The sequence below is a fragment of the Salmo salar genome, chromosome 15 (assembly GCF_965601325.2).
Source record: "Salmo salar chromosome 15, fSalSal1, whole genome shotgun sequence".
In the NCBI taxonomy this organism is placed as follows: Eukaryota; Metazoa; Chordata; class Actinopteri; order Salmoniformes; family Salmonidae; genus Salmo; species Salmo salar.
This window is the reverse complement of record NC_138305.1, coordinates 103,635,629-103,658,834: the sequence shown is the minus strand read 5'-3', so window position 1 is coordinate 103,658,834 and position 23,206 is coordinate 103,635,629. Positions and strand designations below refer to the sequence as shown.

The 23,206-nt window shown below is 43.6% G+C and overlaps 1 protein-coding gene across 5 annotated transcripts in view; it reads right to left on the bottom strand.

The window, feature by feature from the left end:
* Positions 1 to 23,206, bottom strand: part of LOC106572749 (tensin-2) — a 106,308-nt gene that overhangs the window by 66,355 nt on the left and 16,747 nt on the right. For all 5 annotated transcript variants that reach the window (XR_014380710.1, XR_014380709.1, XM_045696402.2 and 2 more), the window contains exons 2-3: positions 13,413 to 13,518; positions 12,893 to 12,930 (exon numbers count right to left, since the gene is read on the bottom strand). Coding sequence is in view for 3 of the 5 variants with exons in the window: in XM_045696402.2 (XP_045552358.1) it covers positions 12,893 to 12,930; positions 13,413 to 13,518 (144 nt within the window). In the remaining 2 variants the exon portion in view is untranslated. The remainder of the gene's footprint in view (positions 1 to 12,892; positions 12,931 to 13,412; positions 13,519 to 23,206) is intronic.

Below are 23,206 nucleotides of genomic sequence, written 5' to 3'. Positions count from 1 at the left end.
GACCTAATGAGAGTTCTAAAACAGACCTAATGAATGTTCTAAAGCAGACCTAATGAGAGTTCTAAAGCAGACCTAATGAGAGTTCTAAAGCACACCTAATGAGAATTATAAAACAGACCTAATGAGAGTTCTAAAACAGATCTAATGAGTGTTCTAAAGCAGACCTAATGAACGTTCTAAAACAGACCTAATGAATGTTCTAAAGCATACCTAATGAGAATTCTAAAACAGACCTAAGGAGAGTTCTAAAGCAGACCTAATGAACACTCTGAAACAGACCTAACGAGAGTTCTAAAGCGGACCTAATAAGAGTTCTACAGCAGACCTAATGAGAGTTCTAAAACAGACCTAAGGAATGTTCTAAAGCAGACCTAATGAGAGTTCTAAAGCAGACCTAATGAGAGTTCTAAAGCAGACCTAATGAGAGTTCTAAAACAGACCTAATGAATGTTCTAAAGCAGACCTAATGAGAGTTCTAAAGCAGACCTAATGAGAGTTCTGAAACAGACCTAATGAGAGTTCTAAAACAGACCTAATGAGACCTACAGCAGACCTAATGAGAGTTCTAAAGCAGACCAAAAGAACACTCTGAAACAGACCTAATGAGAGTTCTAAAGCATACCTAATGAGAGTTCTAAAGCAGACCTAATGAGAGTTCTAAAGCAGACCTAATGAGAGTTCTAAAACAGACCTAATGAGAGTTCTAAAACAGACCCAATGAGACTTCTACAGCAGACCTAATGAGAGTTCTAAAACAGATCTAATGAGTGTTCTAAAGCAGACCTAATGAACGTTCTAAAACAGACCTAATGAATGTTCTAAAGCATACCTAATGAGAATTCTAAAACAGACCTAATGAGAGTTCTAATGCAGACCTAATGAACACTCTGAAACAGACCTAACGAGAGTTCTAAAGCGGACCTAATAAGAGTTCTACAGCAGACCTAATGAGAGTTCTAAAAGAGACCTAATGAATGTTCTAAAGCAGACCTAATAAGAGTTCTAAAGCAGACCTTATGAGAGTTCTAAAAGAGACCAAATGAGAGTTCTAAAGCAGACCTAATGAGAGTTCTAAAGCAGACCAAAAGCACACTCTGAAACAGACCTAATGAGAGTTCTAAAGCAGACCTAATGAGAGTTCTAAAGCAGACCAAATGAACACTCTGAAACAGACCTAATGATAGTTCTAAAACAGACCTAACGAGAGTTCTAAAGCAGACCTAATGAGAGTTCTAAAACAGACCTAAAGAGAGTTCTAAAGCAGACCTAATGAGAGTTCTAAAGCAGACCTAATGAACACTCTGAAACAGACCTAATGAGAGTTCTAAAACAGACCTAATGAGAGTTCTAAAGCAGACATAATGAGAGTTCTAAAACAGACCTAAAGAGAGTTCTAAAGCAGACCAAATGAGAGTTCTAAAGCAGACCTAATGAACACTCTGAAACAGACCTAATGAGAGTTCTAAAACAGACCTAATGAGAGTTCTAAAGCAGACCTAATGAGAGTTCTAAAACAGACCTAATGAATGTTCTAAAGCAGACCTAATGAGAGTTCTAAAGCAGACGTAATGAGAGTTCTAAAGCAGACCTAATGAGAATTATAAAACAGACCTAATGAGAATTATAAAACAGACCTAATGAGGGTTCTAAAGCAGACCTAATTAACACTCTGAAACAAACCTAACGAGAGTTCTAAAGCAGATCTAATGAGAGTTCTAAAGCAGACCTTATGAGAGTTCTAAAAGAGACCAAATGAGAGTTCTAAAGCAGACCTAATGAGAGTTCTAAAGCAGACCTAATGAACACTCTGAATAGGACCTAATGAAAGTTCTAAAGCAGACCTAACGAGAGTTCTAAAGCAGACCAAAAGAAAACTCTGAAACAGACCTAATGAGAGTTCTAAAACAGACCTAATGAGAGTTCTAAAGCAGACCTAATGAGAGTTCTAAAGCAGACCAAATGAACACTCTGAAACAGACCTAATGAGAGTTCTAAAGCAGACCTAACGGGAGTTCTAAAGCAGACCTAGTGAGAGTTCTAAAACAGACCTAAAGAGAGTTCTAAAGCAGATCTAATGAGAGTTCTAAAGCAGACCTAATGAACACTCTGAAACAGACCTAATGAGAGTTCTAAAACAGACCTAATGAGAGTTCTAAAGCAGACCTAATGAGAGTTCTAAAACAGACCTAATGAATGTTCTAAAGCAGACCTAATGAGAGTTCTAAAGCAGACCTAATGAGAGTTCTAAAGCACACCTAATGAGAATTATAAAACAGACCTAATGAGAGTTCTAAAACAGATCTAATGAGTGTTCTAAAGCAGACCTAATGAACGTTCTAAAACAGACCTAATGAATGTTCTAAAGCATACCTAATGAGAATTCTAAAACAGACCTAAGGAGAGTTCTAAAGCAGACCTAATGAACACTCTGAAACAGACCTAACAAGAGTTCTAAAGCGGACCTAGTAAGAGTTCTACAGCAGACCTAATGAGAGTTCTAAAACAGACCTAAGGAATGTTCTAAAGCAGACCTAATGAGAGTTCTAAAGCAGACCTAATGAGAGTTCTAAAGCAGACCTAATGAGAGTTCTAAAACAGACCTAATGAATGTTCTAAAGCAGACCTAATGAGAGTTCTAAAGCAGACCTAATGAGAGTTCTGAAACAGACCTAATGAGAGTTCTAAAACAGACCTAATGAGACCTACAGCAGACCTAATGAGAGTTCTAAAGCAGACCAAAAGAACACTCTGAAACAGACCTAATGAGAGTTCTAAAGCATACCTAATGAGAGTTCTAAAGCAGACCTAATGAGAGTTCTAAAGCAGACCTAATGAGAGTTCTAAAACAGACCTAATGAGAGTTCTAAAACAGACCCAATGAGACTTCTACAGCAGACCTAATGAGAGTTCTAAAACAGATCTAATGAGTGTTCTAAAGCAGACCTAATGAACGTTCTAAAACAGACCTAATGAATGTTCTAAAGCATACCTAATGAGAATTCTAAAACAGACCTAATGAGAGTTCTAATGCAGACCTAATGAACACTCTGAAACAGACCTAACGAGAGTTCTAAAGCGGACCTAATAAGAGTTCTACAGCAGACCTAATGAGAGTTCTAAAAGAGACCTAATGAATGTTCTAAAGCAGACCTAATAAGAGTTCTAAAGCAGACCTTATGAGAGTTCTAAAAGAGACCAAATGAGAGTTCTAAAGCAGACCTAATGAGAGTTCTAAAGCAGACCAAAAGCACACTCTGAAACAGACCTAATGAGAGTTCTAAAGCAGACCTAATGAGAGTTCTAAAGCAGACCAAATGAACACTCTGAAACAGACCTAATGATAGTTGTAAAACAGACCTAACGAGAATTCTAAAGCAGACCTAATGAGAGTTCTAAAACAGACCTAAAGAGAGTTCTAAAGCAGACCTAATGAGAGTTCTAAAGCAGACCTAATGAACACTCTGAAACAGACCTAATGAGAGTTCTAAAACAGACCTAATGAGAGTTCTAAAGCAGACATAATGAGAGTTCTAAAACAGACCTAAAGAGAGTTCTAAAGCAGACCTAATGAGAGTTCTAAAGCAGACCTAATGAACACTCTGAAACAGACCTAATGAGAGTTCTAAAACAGACCTAATGAGAGTTCTAAAGCAGACCTAATGAGAGTTCTAAAACAGACCTAATGAATGTTCTAAAGCAGACCTAATGAGAGTTCTAAAGCAGACGTAATGAGAGTTCTAAAGCAGACCTAATGAGAATTATAAAACAGACCTAATGAGAATTATAAAACAGACCTAATGAGGGTTCTAAAGCAGACCTAATTAACACTCTGAAACAAACCTAACGAGAGTTCTAAAGCAGATCTAATGAGAGTTCTAAAGCAGACCTTATGAGAGTTCTAAAAGAGACCAAATGAGAGTTCTAAAGCAGACCTAATGAGAGTTCTAAAGCAGACCTAATGAACACTCTGAATAGGACCTAATGAGAGTTCTAAAGCAGACCTAACGAGAGTTCTAAAGCAGACCAAAAGAAAACTCTGAAACAGACCTAATGAGAGTTCTAAAACAGACCTAATGAGAGTTCTAAAGCAGACCTAATGAGAGTTCTAAAGCAGACCAAATGAACACTCTGAAACAGACCTAATCAGAGTTCTAAAACAGACCTAACGAGAGTTCTAAAGCAGACCTAGTGAGAGTTCTAAAACAGACCTAATGAGAGTTCTAAAGCAGACCTAACGAGAGTTCTAAAGCAGACCTAGTGAGAGTTCTAAAACAGACCTAATGAGAGTTCTAAAGCAGACCTAATGAGAGTTCTAAAGCAGACCTAATGAACACTCTGAAATAGACCTAATGAGAGTTCTAAAGCAGACCTAATGAGAGTTCTAAAGCAGACCTAATGAGAGTTCTAAAGCAGACCTAATGAGAATTCTAAAACAGACCTAATGAGAGTTCTAAAGCAGACCTAATGAACACTCTGAAACAGACCTAACGAGAGTTCTAAAGCGGGCCTAATAAGAGTTCTACAGCAGACCTAATGAGAGTTCTAAAGCAGATCTAATGAGAGTTCTAAAGCATACCTTATGAGAGTTCTAAAAGAGACCAAATGAGAGTTCTAAAGCAGACCTAATGAGAGTTCTAAAGCAGACCAAAAGAACACTCTGAAACAGACCTAATGAGAGTTCTAAAACAGACCTAATGAGAGTTCTAAAGCAGACCTTATGAGAGTTCTAAAGCAGACCTAATGACAGTTCTAAAGCAGACCTAATGAACACTCTGAAACAGACCTAACGAGAGTTCTAAAGCGGACCTAATAAGAGTTCTACAGCAGACCTAATGAGAGTTCTAAAACAGACCTAAGGAATGTTCTAAAGCAGACCTAATGAGAGTTCTAAAGCAGACCTAATGAGAGTTCTAAAGCAGACCTAATGAGAGTTCTAAAACAGACCTAATGAATGTTCTAAAGCAGACCTAATGAGAGTTCTAAAGCAGACCAAAAGAACACTCTGAAACAGACCTAATGAGAGTTCTAAAGCATACCTACTGAGAGTTCTAAAGCAGACCTAATGAGAGTTCTAAAGCAGACCTAATGAGAGTTCTAAAACAGACCTAATGAGAGTTCTAAAACAGACCCAATGAGACTTCTACAGCAGACCTAATGAGAGTTCTAAAACAGATCTAATGAGTGTTCTAAAGCAGACCTAATGAACGTTCTAAAACAGACCTAATGAATGTTCTAAAGCATACCTAATGAGAATTCTAAAACAGACCTAATGAGAGTTCTAAAGCAGACCTAATGAACACTCTGAAACAGACCTAACGAGAGTTCTAAAGCGGACCTAATAAGAGTTCTACAGCAGACCTAATGAGAGTTCTAAAAGAGACCTAATGAATGTTCTAAAGCAGACCTAATAAGAGTTCTAAAGCAGACCTAATGAGAGTTCTAAAACAGACCTAAAGAGAGTTCTAAAGCAGACCTAATGAGAGTTCTAAAGCAGACCTAATGAACACTCTGAAACAGACCTAATGAGAGTTCTAAAACAGACCTAATGAGAGTTCTAAAACAGACCTAATGAATGTTCTAAAGCAGACCTAATGAGAGTTCTAAAGCAGACCTAGTGGGAGTTCTAAAGCAGACCTAGTGAGAGTTCTAAAACAGACCTAAAGAGAGTTCTAAAGCAGACCTAATGAGAGTTCTAAAGCAGACCTAATGAACACTCTGAAACAGACCTAATGAGAGTTCTAAAACAGACCTAATGAGAGTTCTAAAGCAGACCTAATGAGAGTTCTAAAACAGACCTAATGAGAGCTCTAAAGCAGACCTAATGAGAGTTTTAAAACAGACCTAATGAGAGCTCTAAAGCAGACCTAATGTGAGTTCTAAAGCAGACCTAATGAGAGTTCTAAAGCAGACCTAATGAGAATTCTAAAACAGACCTAATGAGAGTTCTAAAGCAGACCTAATGAACACTCTGAAACAGACCTAACGAGAGTTCTAAAGCAGATCTAATGAGAGTTCTAAAGCAGACCTAATGAGAGTTCTAAAACAGACCTAATGAGAGTTCTAAAGCAGATCTAATGAGAGTTCTAAAGCATACCTTATGAGAGTTCTAAAAGAGACCTAATGAGAGTTCTAAAGCAGACCAAATGAACACTCTGAAACAGACCTAATCAGAGTTCTAAAACAGACCTAACGAGAGTTCTAAAGCAGACCTAGTGAGAGTTCTAAAACAGACCTAATGAGAGTTCTAAAGCAGACCTAATGAGAGTTCTAAAACAGACCTAGTGAGAGTTCTAAAGCAGACTTAATGAGAGTTCTAACACAGACCTAATGAGAGCTCTAAAGCAGAGCTAATGAGAGTTTTAAAGCAGACCTAATGAGAGTTATAAAACAGACCTAATGAGAGTTCTAAAGCAGACCTAATGAGAGTTCTAAAACAGACCTAATGAGAGTTCTAAAGCAGACCTAATGAGAGTTCTAAAACTCTTGCTCTTTCTCTTCATCACTCTCTCTCTCTCTCCAGCTCTCCTCCTGTCTCTTTCTGTCCATCCCTCTCCCCATCCCTCCTTCCATCTTCCATTCACTCGCTCTCTCTTTCTCTCTCACTCCCTCCCTCTCTCTGTCCAAACAGCTGAGGGTGGGTACAGGACAGAACAGAACATATACGACAGAGGTCACATGTGTCCCTCTGGTATCAGTAATTACTGTGTGGGACTCCCAGTCATGGAGCCAGTGTCAACAGTGACCACAACAACCCCTCTCCTCTCCTCTCCTCTCCTCTCCTCTCCTCTCCTCTCCTCTCCTCTCCTCTCCTCTCCTCTCCTCTCCTCTCCTCTCCTCTCCTCTCCTCTCCTCTCCTCTCCTCTCCTCTCCTCTCCTCTCCTCCACCCCTCCTCCAAGTGAAACAAGTATTCAAAGAGCAATGCTGGACAAAAATAAACAGTGGTAAATAAACAGAACTGAAAAAATCTGCAAGGCGAGATTGCCAGAGATCAACAATGGAAAAATCCCATAGTAGTCAGTTCATTGTCTTTATGAACCTACAAATGGCAAAAACCTGGACGTGACTCCACGGCACCGAACACATTTCCATGGTCTGCCTCTGACTGGCGGAGAGAGGTAGAAGACATTCTTAGGATGATAGGGAGACTTTTCAGCACTCAGAACAGAAAATAACAGAACAGTGGCCAATTACCCTGGCTTATTTCCCCTCCACCAAGGGTCATCTGGCAGAACCCCAGACCTGCTAAGTCAGCTGTCACGCTTATGGTTTTAACGCTGATCAGCATCACACTGACTCACTCATTAGTATGACCACATTAAAAACAAGCCACTCTATCTATCCCGGCAATTATCATGACTCTGTGACAGCGTGGTGACTCTGACTCCCTAACGATGATGAGACAGCCATTCTATTTCTATTCCACACTTCCTGTTGTTGATTTTAACATAAACAAATTTAGACTATTCCTCCCAAAATAGGAGAAATGTCTTTCTTCCTGACATATTTGGGCAGCTCATCATGGGCAACATTACCCAACCCTTAACCCTTCACTCCCTGTGGACAACTCCAGCTCACAGATAAGTTGTTCTCTACACAGAGAACACGCTGAAATAAAACACTGTTTTGGCGTATTTGTGTATTTTTGAAGTGGGATCATTCATGAAAGAGATGAGCCAGCTGTAGGTTGTTGACTTCGTGTTTGGATGACTGACAGCAACTCCACAAGACAAGTACAAGAGAGGAAGCCACAGAGAGAAACAAGAGGGGAAGCCATAGAGAGAAGTACACAGACTTCTTTATTCTGGTCACTTTATTTTCCAGGAAATGCTTTATTCTGGGAAGAGAAGATGAAGTGCTTTTTCTGAGGGAGCACAGACAGGACAGTGAAGTAACTATTCTGGATGACTGTGTGATCTCACTCTCCATAGCCAATGTGAGTAAGACCTTTAAACAGGTTAACATTCACAAGGCCTCGGGGCCAGATGGATTACCAGGACGCGTACTCAGAGCATGAGCTGACCAGCTGGCAAGTGTCTTCAATTACATTTTCAACCTCTCCCTGACCCAGGCTGTAATACCTACATGTTTCAAGCAGACCACCATAGTCCCTGTGCCCAAGAACACCAAGGTAACCTGTCTAAATGACTATCGCCCCGTAGCACTCACGTCTGTAGCCATGAAATGCTTTGAAAGGCTGGTCATGGTTCACATCAACACCATCATCCCAGACACCCTGGACCCAATCCAATTTGCATATCGCCCCAACAGATCCACAGATGACGTAATCTTGATCGCACCCCACACTGCCCTTTCCCACCTGAATAAGAGAAACACCTATGTGAGAATGTTGTTCATTGACTACAGCTCAGCGTTCAACACCATAGTGCCCTCCAAGCTCATCACTAAGCTCAGTACCCTGGGACTGAACCCTTCCCTCTCCAACTGGATCCTTGTTGCCTACCCCCAGGTTGTGAGGGTAGGCAACAACACATGCGCCACGCTGACACTCAACATGGAGGCCCCTCAGGGGTGCGTGCTTAGTCCCTCCTGTACTCCCTGTTCACCCATGACTGCGTGGTCGCACACGACTCCAATGCCATCATTAAGTTTGCTGACTACACGATGGTGGTAGGCCTGATCACCGATGACGATGAGACAGCCTATAGGGAGGAGGTCAAAGACCTGGCAACAACCTTTCCCTCAACATCAGCAAGACAAATGAGCTGATCATGGACTACAGGAAACGAAGTGCCAAGCACAACTCCATCCACAGGGTTGTAGTGGAGCGGGTCGAGAGCTTCAAGTTCCTCGGTCTCCACATCACTAGGGAATAATCATGATCCACACACACCAACACAGTTGTGAAGAAGGTACGACAACACCTCTCCCCCTAAGGAGGCAGAAAATATTTGGCATGAGCCCTCAGATCCTCAAAAAGTTCTACAGCTGCACCATTGAGAGCATCTTGACTGGCTGCATCACCGCTTGGTATGGCAACTGCTTGGCATCCGACCGTAAGGAGCTACAGAGGGTAGTGCGTACGGCCCAGTACATCACCTGGGCCGAGCTCCCTGCCATCCAAGACCTCTATACCAGGCGGTGTCAAAAGAAGGCCATAAAAATTGTCAAAGACTCAAGCCACTCAACTCATAGACTGTTCTCTCTGCTACCGCACGGAAAGTGGTACCAATGCACTAAGTCTGGAACCAACAGGACCCTGCACAGCTTCTACCCCCAAGCCATAAGACTGATAAATAGTTAGTTAAATAGTTAATCAAATAGCTACCCGGACTATCTGCATTGACCCTCTGTTGCACTAACTCTTTTGACTCATCACATACGCTGCTGCTACAACATATTATCTATCCTGTTGCCCAGTCACTTTATCCCTACCCATTCAGTATCTACATATCTACCTCAAGTAGCACGTACCCCTCCACATGGACTCGTACTGGTACCCTGTATATATAGCCAAGTTATCGTTACTCATTGGGGATTTATTCCTTGTGCTATTTCTTTTCTCTCTGCATTGTTGGGAAGGGCCCGTAAGTAAGCAATTCACTGTTAGTCTACACCTATTGTTTACCAAGCATGTGACATATACCATTTTATTTGTTTCGATTTTTTACTTTGTCACAAGGCTTATAGCAACACTTGTCTGTAAAAGGTTGTCAATTTAGTCATAATGACAGTACAGTGGTACACAGATGCCTAGTGAATGAGGATTCCTCCAGATTCATGGAGAAAGTACGTGACAGGAGGAAACTGAGATGTTACATACCCAACTAAGATGCTCAGGATTAAAGTGAAAAGCAGCCAAATATGATCAAGGTCTTGTAGAGAACAGCCTAACAGTGTTCAAGGTCTTGTAGAGAACAGCCTAACAGTGTTCAAGGTCTTGTAGAGAACAGCCTAACAGTGTTCAAGGTCTTGTAGAGAACAGCCTAACAGTGTTCAAGGTCTTGTAGAGAACAGCCTAACAGTGTTCAAGGTCTTGTAGAGAACAGCCTAACAGTGTTCAAGGTCTTGTAGAGAACAGCCTAACAGTGTTCAAGGTCTTGTAGAGAACAGCCTAACAGTGTTCAAGGTCTTGTAGAGAACAGCCTAACAGTGTTCAAGGTCTTGAAGAGAACAGCCTAACAGTGTTCAAGGTCTTGTAGAGAACAGCCTAACAGTGTTCAAGGTCTTGTAGAGAACAGCCTAACAGTGTTCAAGGTCTTGTAGAGAACAGCCTAACAGTGTTCAAGGTCTTGTAGAGAACAGCCTAACAGTGTTCAAGGTCTTGTAGAGAACAGCCTAACAGTGTTCAAGGTCTTGTAGAGAACAGCCTAACAGTGTTTAAGGTCTTGTAGAGAACAGCCTAACAGTGTTCAAGGTCTTGAAGAGAACAGCCTAACAGTGTTCAAGGTCTTGTAGAGAACAGCCTAACAGTGTTCAAGGTCTTGTAGAGAACAGCCTAACAGTGTTCAAGGTCTTGTAGAGAACAGCCTAACAGTGTTTAAGGTCTTGTAGAGAACAGCCTAACAGTGTTCAAGGTCTTGAAGAGAACAGCCTAACAGTGTTCAAGGTCTTGTTCTAATTACAGAAAACAAGGTGAACACAACTAGATCTGGCCAGACACTGACCTGCAAGCTCAGGTCAAGCTCTCAGAACACGATGTTTCTCTCTCCCTCTGTTCATATCTCTCTCTCTCTCTCTCTCTCTCTCTCTCCCTCTCTCTCTTTCATTCTCAATGACTGTGGTGAAGCTAAGGTTATTAAAATAGCCGCTATTGACTAGCATAACATAGGGGCTTTTTATTGAAGTCAGACAGATTTTCATGGACAATAATTTATAAAACCCTCAGGGCCAGACGGATGCTGTAGCATGTGTATTTGCAGATTGTGTTTGGACTTCTGTATGTGGTTTCAATGAGCCCCAGGCAGCTCCCTTGGATCAGATCTTCCTAAATCCCAACCTTTCATGGTTGAGCCCCCTCAGCACTGGCTCTTAAGGCCAGTTGAGAAGCCAGAGTCCCACACCCCCAGAGGCTGGCCTAGCCTCTCCCTTCCTGGGCAGGACCGATGGCTATCACTGCCGGGACATTGCACCGGCCACCACCAGTCAACAGTCCACCCTCAGCTATCATTTCCAGACCCCAACACAACCAGGCCAGGCCACAAACAACAGAGCCTACACAAAATACAACCAGGCCACAAACAACAGAGCCTATACAAAACACAACCAGGCCACAAACAACAGAGCCTACACAAAATACAACCAGGCCACAAACAACAGAGCCTATACAAAACACCACTAGGCCACAAACAACAGAGCCTATACAAAACACAACCAGGCCAGGCCACAAACAACAGAGCCTATACAAAACACAACCAGACCAGGCCACAAACAACAGAGCCTATACAAAACACAACCTGGTCACAAACAACAGAGCCTATACAAAACACAACCAGGCCACAAACAGCAGAGCCTATACAAAACACAACCAGGCCACAAACAACAGAGCCTATACAAAACACAACCAGGCCACAAACAGCAGAGCCTATACAAAACACCACCAGGCCACAAACAACAGAGCCTATACAAAACACAACCAGGCCAGGCCACAAACAACAGAGCCTATACAAAACACCACCAGGCCACAAACAACAGAGCCTATACAAAACACAACCAGGCCAGGCCACAAACAACAGAGCCTATACAAAACACAACCAGGCCACAAACAGCAGAGCCTATACAAAACACCACCAGGCCACAAACAACAGAGCCTATACAAAACACAACCAGGCCACAAACAACAGAGCCTATACAAAACACCACCAGGCCACAAACAACAGAGCCTATACAAAACACAACCAGGCCACAAACAACAGAGCCTATACAAAACACAACCAGGCCACAAACAACAGAGCCTATACAAAACACAACCAGGACACAAACAACAGAGCCTATACAAAACACAACCAGGCCAGGCCACAAACAACAGAGCCTATACAAAACACAACCAGAACAGGCCACAAACAGCAGAGCCTATACAAAACACAACCAGAACAGGCCACAAACAACAGAGCCTATACAAAACACAACCAGGCCACAAACAACAGAACCTATACAAAACACAACCAGTCCAAAAACAGCAGAGCCTATACAAAACACCACCAGGCCACAAACAACAGAGCCTGTACAAAACACCACCAGGCCACAAACAACAGAGCCTGTACAAAACACCACCAGGCCACAAACAACAGAGCCTGTACAAAATACAACCAGATCACAAACAACGGAGCCCAAACAGAACACAACAGTGTGGAAATAGTATCTTCCTGACCAACAGCATTGTTTCGAGGAAACAGAGCCAGAGCTTTACAATCCACAGAACAAGAGTGGCCTACATACTATGCCAGGTCTACTGCAGACCATTTCGTGCCCATTCCTTGATAGAAATCTTCAAAGATTAAACTAATATTAAAAAAACAACTGGCTATGGATTTGTATTGGTTTGCTACTTTTCAAACCCATCCCCTTATCCTCTAGGGCTATTTCCTCAAATGGAAATAGATGGTACGAAGACTGGAAAGCAATCTCTGCCACATGCCTTCTTCCATAACGCATGGCGCCAGCCGCTGCAGTCTGCCAAGTCTCTCCTGCCCCTGGCCAAAGCTGGCATTCACTCCTCCATCAATGACCCTTTCAAATAGGGCTTGGGTGCAGTCGGTCACATCAATGGCTACTAGCTCATAGCAGGGACAGGGAGGGTACACTCTTAGAAAAAAGGATTTCAAAAAGGTTCTTTGGCTGTCCCTATAGAAGTAACCTTTTTGGTTCCAGGTAGAACCCTCTGTGGAATAAGTTGGGTAAGTTACGTAGGAGTTTATCGGTTTGGAGTCTTACCTTAACCTCGCATTTCTTGTGAGTGGCTGTTTTACACACTGGAGAGAGAAGGATGGCAACAGAGAGGGTGGGTAGGGAGACAGAAGGGAAGCATTAGTCAGGTTAATTTGGTGTATTCTATGTAGCATCTAGTCTGAGGGTCTGAGGGTCCTTGACAACGAGCAGCTTACAGTGAGTCAGCAGCATGAGGGCTCTGACAGAGACAGAGAGCTAGAACTGACAGCTAAACAGGATCCTCTATGGAGGAAGAGGGTGGAGAGAGAGAGAGAGAGAGAGAGACAGAGAAAGAGGGAGAGAGAGACAGAGAGAGAGAGACAGAGAGAGAGAGAGAGAGAGACAGCGAGAGAGAGGGAGAGCGAGAGAGAGGGAGAGAGACACAGCGAGAGAGAGACAGACAGACAGAGAGAGAGAGAGAAAGAGAGAGAGAGACAGAGAAAGAGAGACAAAGAGAGAGAGAGAGAGAGAGAAAGAAAGAGAGAGAGAGACAGAGAGAGAGAGACAGAGAGAGACAGAGACTCACCTCGGCAAAAGGACCCCGTGTTGTCCACACTCTGACGACACACCCCACACTGACGGTTCTTCTTAAAGGTCTTCTCCTTGAAGACATGGGGCTCCCCCTTCCCTGTCTACCAACACACAGGTACACACACAGTCAGAAACCCAGGTCGTAGGGAGTAGCAAGCACTAGAGGCTTCTTGGTGTGTTTGAATGACAGGAGCTTTGCTGTCAGGTGTTTTTTCTGCTCCAGAACCTCTAGATGGTTGGTTGTGTAACGGAGGTAATCCTTCTAGTAACACGCCCATGATCCTACTGTGTTTCACAACATGAAATTGGCTATAAACATGAGATTGCAGGGGGATGGGAGTTGCATGTCTCATGGCATGGTAACTAAGAAAATGTCAACACGTGAACACATGGTTGCTCTGCTCTTCCACATACACACACCCCTCTCTCTGAGTCATGAACTAAGGTAAGAAACAGAAGTAAAAAAGACACCCACTCAGGTATACTGAGGACAAATCCACCAGTTAATGTAAACCCTTAGAAGTGGCCATGCATGTCCGTGTGTCCCTGTCCGTGTGTCCCTGTCCGTGTGTCCCTGTCAGTGTGTCCCTGTCCGTGTCCCTGTCCGTGTGTCCCTGTCGGTGTCCCTTTCCGTATGTCCCTGTCAGTGTGTCCCTGTCCGTGTGTCTCTGTCCGTGTGTCTGTGTGTCCCTGTCCGTGTGTCTCTGTCCGTGTGTCTGTGTGTCCCTGTCCGTGTGTCCGTGTCCGTGTGTCTGTGTGTCCGTGTCCGTGTCCTTGTCCGTGTGTCCCTGTCCGTGTGTCCATGTCCGTGTGTCCCTGTCCTTGTGTCCGTGTGTCTGTGTCCACGTGTCCCTGTCCTTGTGTCCATGTCCGTGTGTCCCTGTCTGTGTGTCTGTGTCCCCGTCCACGTGTCCGTGTGCCCCTGTCTGTGTGTCCGTGTGTCTGTGTGTCCCTGTCCGCGTGTCCGTGTGTCCGTGTGTCTGTGTGTCCCTGTCCGCGTGTCCGTGTGTCCCTGTCCGTGTGTCCCTGTCTGTGTGTCTGTGTGTCCATGTCCGCGTGTCCATGTCCGTGTGTCCATGTCCGCGTGTCCATGTCCGTGTGTCCGCGTCCGTGTGTCTGTGTGTCCCTGTCCGTGTGTCCATGTGTCCATGTACGTGTGTCCCTGTCCGTGTGTCCCTGTCCGTGTGTCCGTGTGTCCCTGTCCATGTGTGTCCCTGTCCATGTCAGTACACTCTATTTACCGCCTCAAAGCCAGTCTGTTTTCATTGGTCTGGAAATCAGACTGATAAACATAAAGAACCTTTGTTACTGCGGAGTGTGTTTTCCCTCTTCAGTAAAAGGGCTGTTTGCACACTTTCCCAATCTCCTCTTCCGCTACGACTGGGCACTATTTGGACAGCTGACATGAGACTGTGCTTATCATGTTCACTACGCCACTGTGTGGACACCAGGGCAGGCACCATCCGCCTGCCTCACCACCCCCATCACCACTGACCCCAAGCATGCCAGGCATGAGACCCAAACCCCTGGCTCTCTGGTTACTAATTGTCTGTTTGTCTGTCTGCCACCATGAAGTGGACGGGGAACACAGTTTAAATAGAGACAGTGATTAACTGCAAGCCGATCATTGTGTGTGAGTAAAATACTGTGGTCAGTTTCACAGACTGGGCGTGGTTATGCAACATTTCTGTGTAGGACATGATCACCACCTGGCAGACAGACAGACAGACAGACTGCAGCTCCTGCATACTCTGGCACAGGAGGTTGATGTCACCTTAATTGGGGAGGACAGGCTCGTGGTAATGGCTGGAGCAGAATGGGTGGAATGGTATCAAATACATGAAACCCATGGTTTCCATGGCTTCCATGTGTTTGATGCCATTCCATTTGCTCTGTTCCAGCCATTATTATGAGCCGTTCTCCCCTCAGCAGCCTCCTGTGTACCCCGGGTTGCGTTCAGAAAGGTGCAATGTACTGACTGTCGCAGAGATAGAAAGCTGACATGATTCCTTACTTTACTTTTCAGAGAGAAATCTCTGTAATTGGGAACATTTCACAACATTGAGCCATATTGAACGCGGCCCTGGATACTGACATAAGCACCAAGTCTAGGTCCAAAAGGCATCTTAACAGCTTCTACCCCCAAGCCATAAGACTCCTGAACAGCTATTCAAATGGCTACCCAGACTATTTGCATTGTCCCCCCCACCCCCATTTTTACGCTGCTGCTTCTCTCTGTTTATTATCCATGCATAGTCACTTTACCTCTACCTACATGTACATATTACCTTGACTAAACTGTGCCCCCGCACATTGACTCTGTACCGGTACCCCCTCTATATAGCCTTGCTACTGTTATTTTATTGTTGCTCCTTAATTATTTGTTATTTTTCTATTTGAATTTTTAATTGTATTTGTTTTTTACTTCAGTTTATTTTAGTAAATACTTTCTTGACACTTTTTTTTCTTAAAATGGCATTGTTGGTTAAGGGCTTGTAAGTAAGCATTTAAGTAAGCACTGTAAGGTCTACACCTGTTGTATTCGACACGTGACAAATAACATTTGAACTGATAGCAATGAGTTGTAATTAATGAAAATGTCCCCCATTCAAGACATGTCTCATGGAATCTTTACATTTACATTTTAGTCATTTTGCAGACACGCTTATCCAGAATGACTTACAGGAGCAATTAGGGTTACGTGCTTTTGCGAACCAGCGCCCTTTTGGTTCCAGGCCCAACCCTCTTAACTGATAGCCTTCCTGCCGTCCTTCTGGATGACGTAATAGGAGGGATTGACTATCGTTGGATAATCAGCTACCAAAAGAGAGATGTGAGGAGAGGAGGGAGGAAAAAAAGAGATGTGATGAGAGGAGGGAGGAAAAGAGAGATGTGAGGAGAGGGGGGAGGAAAAGAGAGATGTGAGGAGAGGAGGGAGAAAAAAAGAGATGTGAGGAGAGGAAGGAGGAAAAGAGAGATGTGAGGAGAGGGGGGAGGAAAAGAGAGATGAGAGGAGAGGGGGAGGAAAAGAGAGATGAGAGGAGAGGGGGGAGGAAAAGAGAGATGTGAGGAGAGGAGGGAGGAAAAGAGAGATGAGAGGAGAGGGGGGAGGAAAAGAGAGATGTGAGGAGAGGAGGGAGGAAAAGAAAGATGTGAGGAGAGGGGGAGGGGGAGGAAAAGAGAGATGAGAGGAGAGGGGGGAGGAAAAGAGAGATGTGAGGAGAGGGGGAGGAAAAGAGAGATGTGAGGAGAGGAGGGAGGAAAAGAGAGATGTGAGGAGAGAAGGGAGGAAAAGAGAGATGTGAGGAGAGGGGGGAGGAACAGAGAGATGTGAGGAGAGGGGGTGGGAAAAGAGAGATGTGAGGAGGGAGGGAAGAAAAGAGAGATGTGAGGAGAGAAGGGAGGAAAAGAAAGATGTGAGGAGAGGGGGAGGGGGAGGAAAAGAGAGATGAGAGGAGAGGGGGGAGGAAAAGAGAGATGTGAGGAGAGGAGGGAGGAAAAGAGAGATGTGAGGAGAGAAGGGAGGAAAAGAGAGATGTGAGGAGAGGGGGGAGGAAAAGAGAGATGTGAGGAGAGAAGGGAGGAAAAGAGAGATGTGAGGAGAGGGCAGGAAAAGAGAGATGTGAGGAGAGGGGGGAGGAAAAGAGAGATGTGAGGAGAGGGGGGAGGAAAAGAGAGATGTGAGGAGAGAAGGGAGGAAAAGAGAGATGTGAGGAGAGGGGGGAGGAAAAGAGAGACGTATTCATTTTTATTGAACCTTAATTTTGACAGGGAAGCCATTGAGACCTAGGTCTCTTTTCCAAATGTACACTGTATAATACAATAGAAATATACACATTATATGCTAAGCACAAATAAAACATCACAAATCACAAAAGAAAACGTTACATTCCTCCACAAATAAATCCCCAATCAATACTTTAAATTGCCCGAACGGAACCAGAACATCATGATTACACGTATTGTTTATGTGTTCCAGCAATAAGCTGCATTAAAACTAAAAACAGATTTACAAAACTCGGTGGAGACCCAAGGAACCTCAGTAGTTAACCAATCCTGTGAAGTATAGACAAGTAAGGTGTCTATACTTCAACAGCAAAGTTAGATACAACGGAAGTTTATGAAGATGGCCTGGTAAACAAAAAGGGAGTAATGTAGAAATCTACGGGTCTTTAGCGAAGTCCAGCCAACATTTTGATACAGGATACAGTGCTGAGTATCAAAACTGTCCCCTGTAACAAAACGAAGGGCACCACGGTACATTGCATCCAAAGGTTTAAGAGTAGTAGCAGCTGCACTTTGATAAATAACATCACCATAATCAAGAACAGATAAAAAAGGTTGACTGAATAATCTGCTTCCTACTGATTAGAGAAAGGCACCATCTGTTTCTGTAGAAAATGCCAACTTTAAATCTTAGCTTCATAACCAGCTCATCCATATGTTTTTTAAACATCAAATCCATATCAATCCAAATCCAAATCCAAACCCTGATTGTTTTACATTCAATATACATTTCTCAGATAAAAACAAGCAAAGTTGTACATTTACCAAGGATTCAAGAATCTTAGCTAGACAAGGAAGCCTTGAAATGGGGCGATAATGATTAAGATACTATTATATCCGCCCTTATGGAGTGGCAGAACAAGAGCTGATTTCCATACTTTTAAATATTTCCTGAGAACAATGTTGAATTAAAAATGTGGGTTATTGAGCCGACAATGATGGGAGCTGCATGCTTAAACAGACAAGGATCCAATTGGTCGGCTCCTGTGGATATCATGTTGTCCATTGCTAGCAAAGCATCCAGGACTTCTAAAAGAAAAGCTTTGACTACGATTTCTCTGATCATTCAGCAAATTTCCTCTATCAGCATCCAGCCCAATATCATTGTGAATAGGCTTAGAAGTTCTTTCAAAGAGATAGCCTGCTAAAATAAAATGGTGATTAAATGCATCAATGGCATTTTACCCCGTAATGAGGCCAGTGTCTGAATTAATTTTTTTGTGGCAGAGAGGAGGAAGTAGAACCCTTCAGGGATTAAACAGTTTTCCAGAATTTAGCCGGGTTCCCAATACAATCTGAAAGAGAGGTTACATAATAATCAGATTTAGCCTTTCTGATTTGTTTTACACAATGATTCCTCAGTTGCTTACAAACTTGACAGTCTGGGTCGAAGCCTGTTTTCCTGGCCTTGACCCAAGCATTATCTCTTTTGTGAATGACTTGTGATAATTCCAGAGTGTACCAGGATTTCAATCTACCTTTAACCCTTCATTTTTGGAAGGGAGCATGATTATCCAAAATAGTTTTGAAGAATTGAAGAATTACAACATGAAGATGGTGCCAACGGAGATGCCAGCATCATGACTAGCTCTTAGGAAACTTTGCAGTATTTTGTTTTTTTATGTACTATTTTTTACCTTATTAGCTGAGGAAATGTTTTGTGTCAATACATACAGCCGGGAAGAACTATTGGATATTAGAGGGGTGGTAACTCACCAGAGCTACCAGCATTACGACCAGGAATACTGTCACGTCCTGACCAGTATAAGGGGTTATTTGTTATTTTGTTTGGTCAGGATGTGGCAGGGGGTGTTTGTTTCATGTGGTTTGGGCTAGGTATTTAGGTAGAGGGGTATTTGTTTTATATGGTTCGGGGTGTGTGTATACTTAGACGGGTGTTGTATTTATGTGTTCCGGGGTTTTTGGTTTATGTTCTTGTTTTGTATTCTAGGTTGTCTATGTTGTGTATTTCTTTGTTTGCCGGGTGTGGCTCTCAATCAGGAACAGCTGTACATCGTTGTTTCTGATTGAGAGTCCTACTTAAGGAGCTTGTTTTTCACCTGTCCCTTTGTGGGAGATTGCTTTTGCACTGCTGTTAGTATAGCCTGCGAAACTGTCATACTGTCGTTCCTTGTTTATTGTTTTTTCGTGTTCACGTTTAAATAAAATAATAATGAGCATGCACCTTGGTCTCAACCCTACGACTACCGTGACAAATACGACTTCCCTGGAGCAGATCCTTTGTTCACTCTCCCCAGAGAAATTGAACTTATTCCAGAGGCCGACCCAAAACATCGCCGGTGGAGGAGAGGCACTCGAGGCGACCTGCTGGTTCGACTTAGTAGGTGCGCACACCACCCACCGCTTCCAAGTATATTACTCGCTAATGTTCAGTCTTTGGATAACAAAGTTGATAAGCTTAGAGCAAGGATTTCTTTCCAGAGAGACATCGGCACCTGTAGCATACGTTGTTTCACGGAAACATGGCTCACTCAGGATACTCTGTCAGAGTCAGTAAAGCCAGCAGGATTCTCAGTATATCACGCAGACAGGAATAAATATCTCTCCGGGAAGCAGAAGGGCGGAGGGGTGTGTTTCATGATTAATGACTCATGGTGTAATTCTAGGAACATGCAGGAACTCCAGTCTTTTTGTTCACCTGACCTTGAATACCTCACAATCAAATGCCTGACCATATTATCTCCCAAGAGAATTCTCCTCTGTCATTGCCACAGCCGTTTACATCCCCCCTCACGCCGATACCACGACGGCCCTCAAAGAACTTCCCTGGACTTTATGCAATCTGGAAACCACATATCCCGAGGCTGCATTTATTGTAGTTGGGGATTTTAACAAAGCAAATTTGAGGACTAGGCTGCCGAAGTCCTATCAACATATCGACGGTACTACTCGTGCTGCTAAGACTCTTGACCATTGCTATTCAAACTTCCGGAATGCTTACAAGGCCCTCCCCCGCCCTCCTTTTGGCAAATCTGACCACGAATCCATCTTCCTCCCTTCCTATAAGCAGAAACTCAAACAGGAAGTACTCATGTTAAGAACTATTCAACACTGGTCAGACCAATCAGAATCCACACTTCAGGATTGTTTTGCTCACACGGACTGGGATATGTTCCAGGTAGCTTGTGAAAATAATCTAGACGCATACACGGATACATTGACTGAGTTTATAAGGAAGTGTATAGGATATGTAGTACCCACTGTGACTATTAAAACCTACCCTAACCAGAAACTGTGGATAGATGGTAGCACTGTAGCGCGAACAACCGCATGTAACCATGGCAAGGTGACGGGGAATATGGCAGAATATAAACAGTGTAGTTATTCACTCCGCAAGGCAATCAAACAAGCTAAACATCAGTATAGAGATAGTGGAGTCGCAATTCATTGGCTCAGACACGAGATGTATGTTCCAGGGACTACAGACAATCACGGACTACAAAAGGAAAACCAGCCACGTCGCCGAGACCGACGTCTTGCTTCCAGACAGGCTAAACACATTTTTCGCACGCTTTGAGGATAACACAGTGCCACCGACACGGCCCACTACCAAGGACTGTGGGCTCTCCTTCTCCGTGGCCGACAAGAGTAAAAAAATGTTAATGTGTTAACCCTCGCAAGGCTGCAGGCCCAGACAGCATCCCTAGCCAAGTCCTCAGAGCATGCACAGACCAGCTGGCTTGTGTGTTTACGGGCATATTCAATCTCTCCCTACCCCAGTCCGCAGTTCCCACATGCTTCAAGATGGCCACCATTGTTCCTGTACCCAGGAAGGCAAAGGTAACTGAACTTAATGACTATTGCCCCGTAGCACTCACCTCTGTCATCATGAAGTGCTTTGAGAGACTAGTCAAGGATCATATCACGTCTACCTTACCTGCCACCCTAGACCCACTTCAATTTGCTTACCGCCCCAATAGATCCACAGACAATGTAATCGCCATCACTCTGCACACTGTCCTATCCCATCTGGACAAGAGGAATACCTATGTAAGAATGCTGATTATTGACTATTGCTCAGCATTCAACACCATATTACCCTCCAAGCTCATCAGTAAGCTCGAGGCCCTGGTTCTGAACCCCGCCCTGTGCAACTGGGTCCTGGACTTCCTGTCAGGCCGCCCCCAGGTGGTGAAGGTAGGAAACATCACCTCCACTCCGCTGATCCTCAACAATGGGGCCCCACAAGGGTGCATGCTCAGCCCCCTCCTGAACTCCCTGTTCACCCATGACTGCGTGGCCAAGCACACCTCCAACTCAATCATCAAGTTCGCAGATGACACAACAGTAGTAAGCTTGATTACCAACGATGACGAGACAGCCTACAGGGAGGAGTGTGGTGCCTGGAAAACAACCTCTCACTCAACGTCAACAAAACAAATAAGATGATCGTTGACTTCAGGAAACAGCAGAGGGTGCACACCCCTATCCACATCGATGGGAACACAGTGGAGAAGGTGGAAAGCTTCAAGTTCCTTGGCGTACACATCACTGACAAACTGAAATGGAACACCCACACAGACAGTGTGGCGAAGAAGGCGCATCAGAGCCTCTTCAACCTCAGGAGGCTAGATACATTTGGCTTGTCATCTGACACCCTCACAAACTTTTACAGATGCACAACTGAAAGCATCCTGTCGGGCTGTATCACCGCCTGGTATGGCAACTGCACTGCTCACAACCACAAGGCTCTCCAGAAGGTGGTTACCGGGGGCAAACTACCTGCTCTCCAGGACACCTACAGCACCCGACGTCACAGGAAGGCCAAAAAGATCATCAAGGACATCAACCACCCGAGCCACTGCCTGTTCACCCCGCTATCATCCACAAGGTGAGGTCAGTACAGGTGCATCAAAGCTGGGCCCGAGAGACTTAAAAACAGCTTCTATCTCAAGGCCATTAGACTGTTAAACAGCCATCACTAGCACATTAGAGGCTGTCACTTTAAGGAATGGAACACTAGTCACTTGAATAATGTTTACATATCTGGCATTACTCATCTCATATGTATATACTTTATTCTATACTATTCTACGGTATCTTAGCCACTTAATGTTTACATATCTTGCATTACTCAGCTCATATGTATATCGTGTATTCTATACTATTCTACTGTATCGTAGTCCGTTCCGCTCTGACATCACTCGTTCATATATGTACAGTTGAAGTCGGAAGTTTACTTAGGTTGGAGTCATTAAAACTCGTTTTTCAACCACTCAACAAATTCCTTGTTAACAAACTATAGTTTTGGCAAGTCGGTTAGGACATCTACTTTGTGCATGACACAAGTCATTTTTCCAACAATTGTTTACAGACAGATTATTTCACTTATAATTCACTGTATCACAATTCCAGTGGGTCAGAAGTTTACATACACTAAGTTGACTGTGCCTTTAAACAGATTGGAACATTCCAGAAAATGATGTCATGGCTTCAGAAGCTTCTGTTAGGATAATTGACATCATTTGAGTCAATTGGAGGTGTATCTGTGGATGTATTTCAAGGCCTACCTTCAAACTCAGTGCCTCTTTGCTTGACATCATGGGAAAATCAAAAGAAATCAGCCAAGATATCAGAAAAAAATTATAGACCTCCACAAGTCTGGTTCATCCTTGGGAGCAATTTCCAAATGCCTGAAGGTACCACGTTAATCTGTACAAACAATAGTACACAAGTATAAACACCATGGGACCATGCAGCCGTCATACCGCTCAGGAAGGAGACGCCCTCTGTCTCTTAGAGATAAACGTACTTTGGTGCGAAAAGTGCAAATCAATCCCAGAACAACAGCAAAGGACCTTGTGAAGATGCTGGAAGATACAGTCACAAAAGTATCTATATCCACAGTAAAACCAGTCTTATATCGACATAACCTGAAAGGCTGCTCAGCAAGGAAGAAGACACTGCTCCAAAACCTCCATAATAAAGCCAGACTACAGTTTGCAACTGCACATGGGGACAAAGATCGTACTTTTTGGAGAA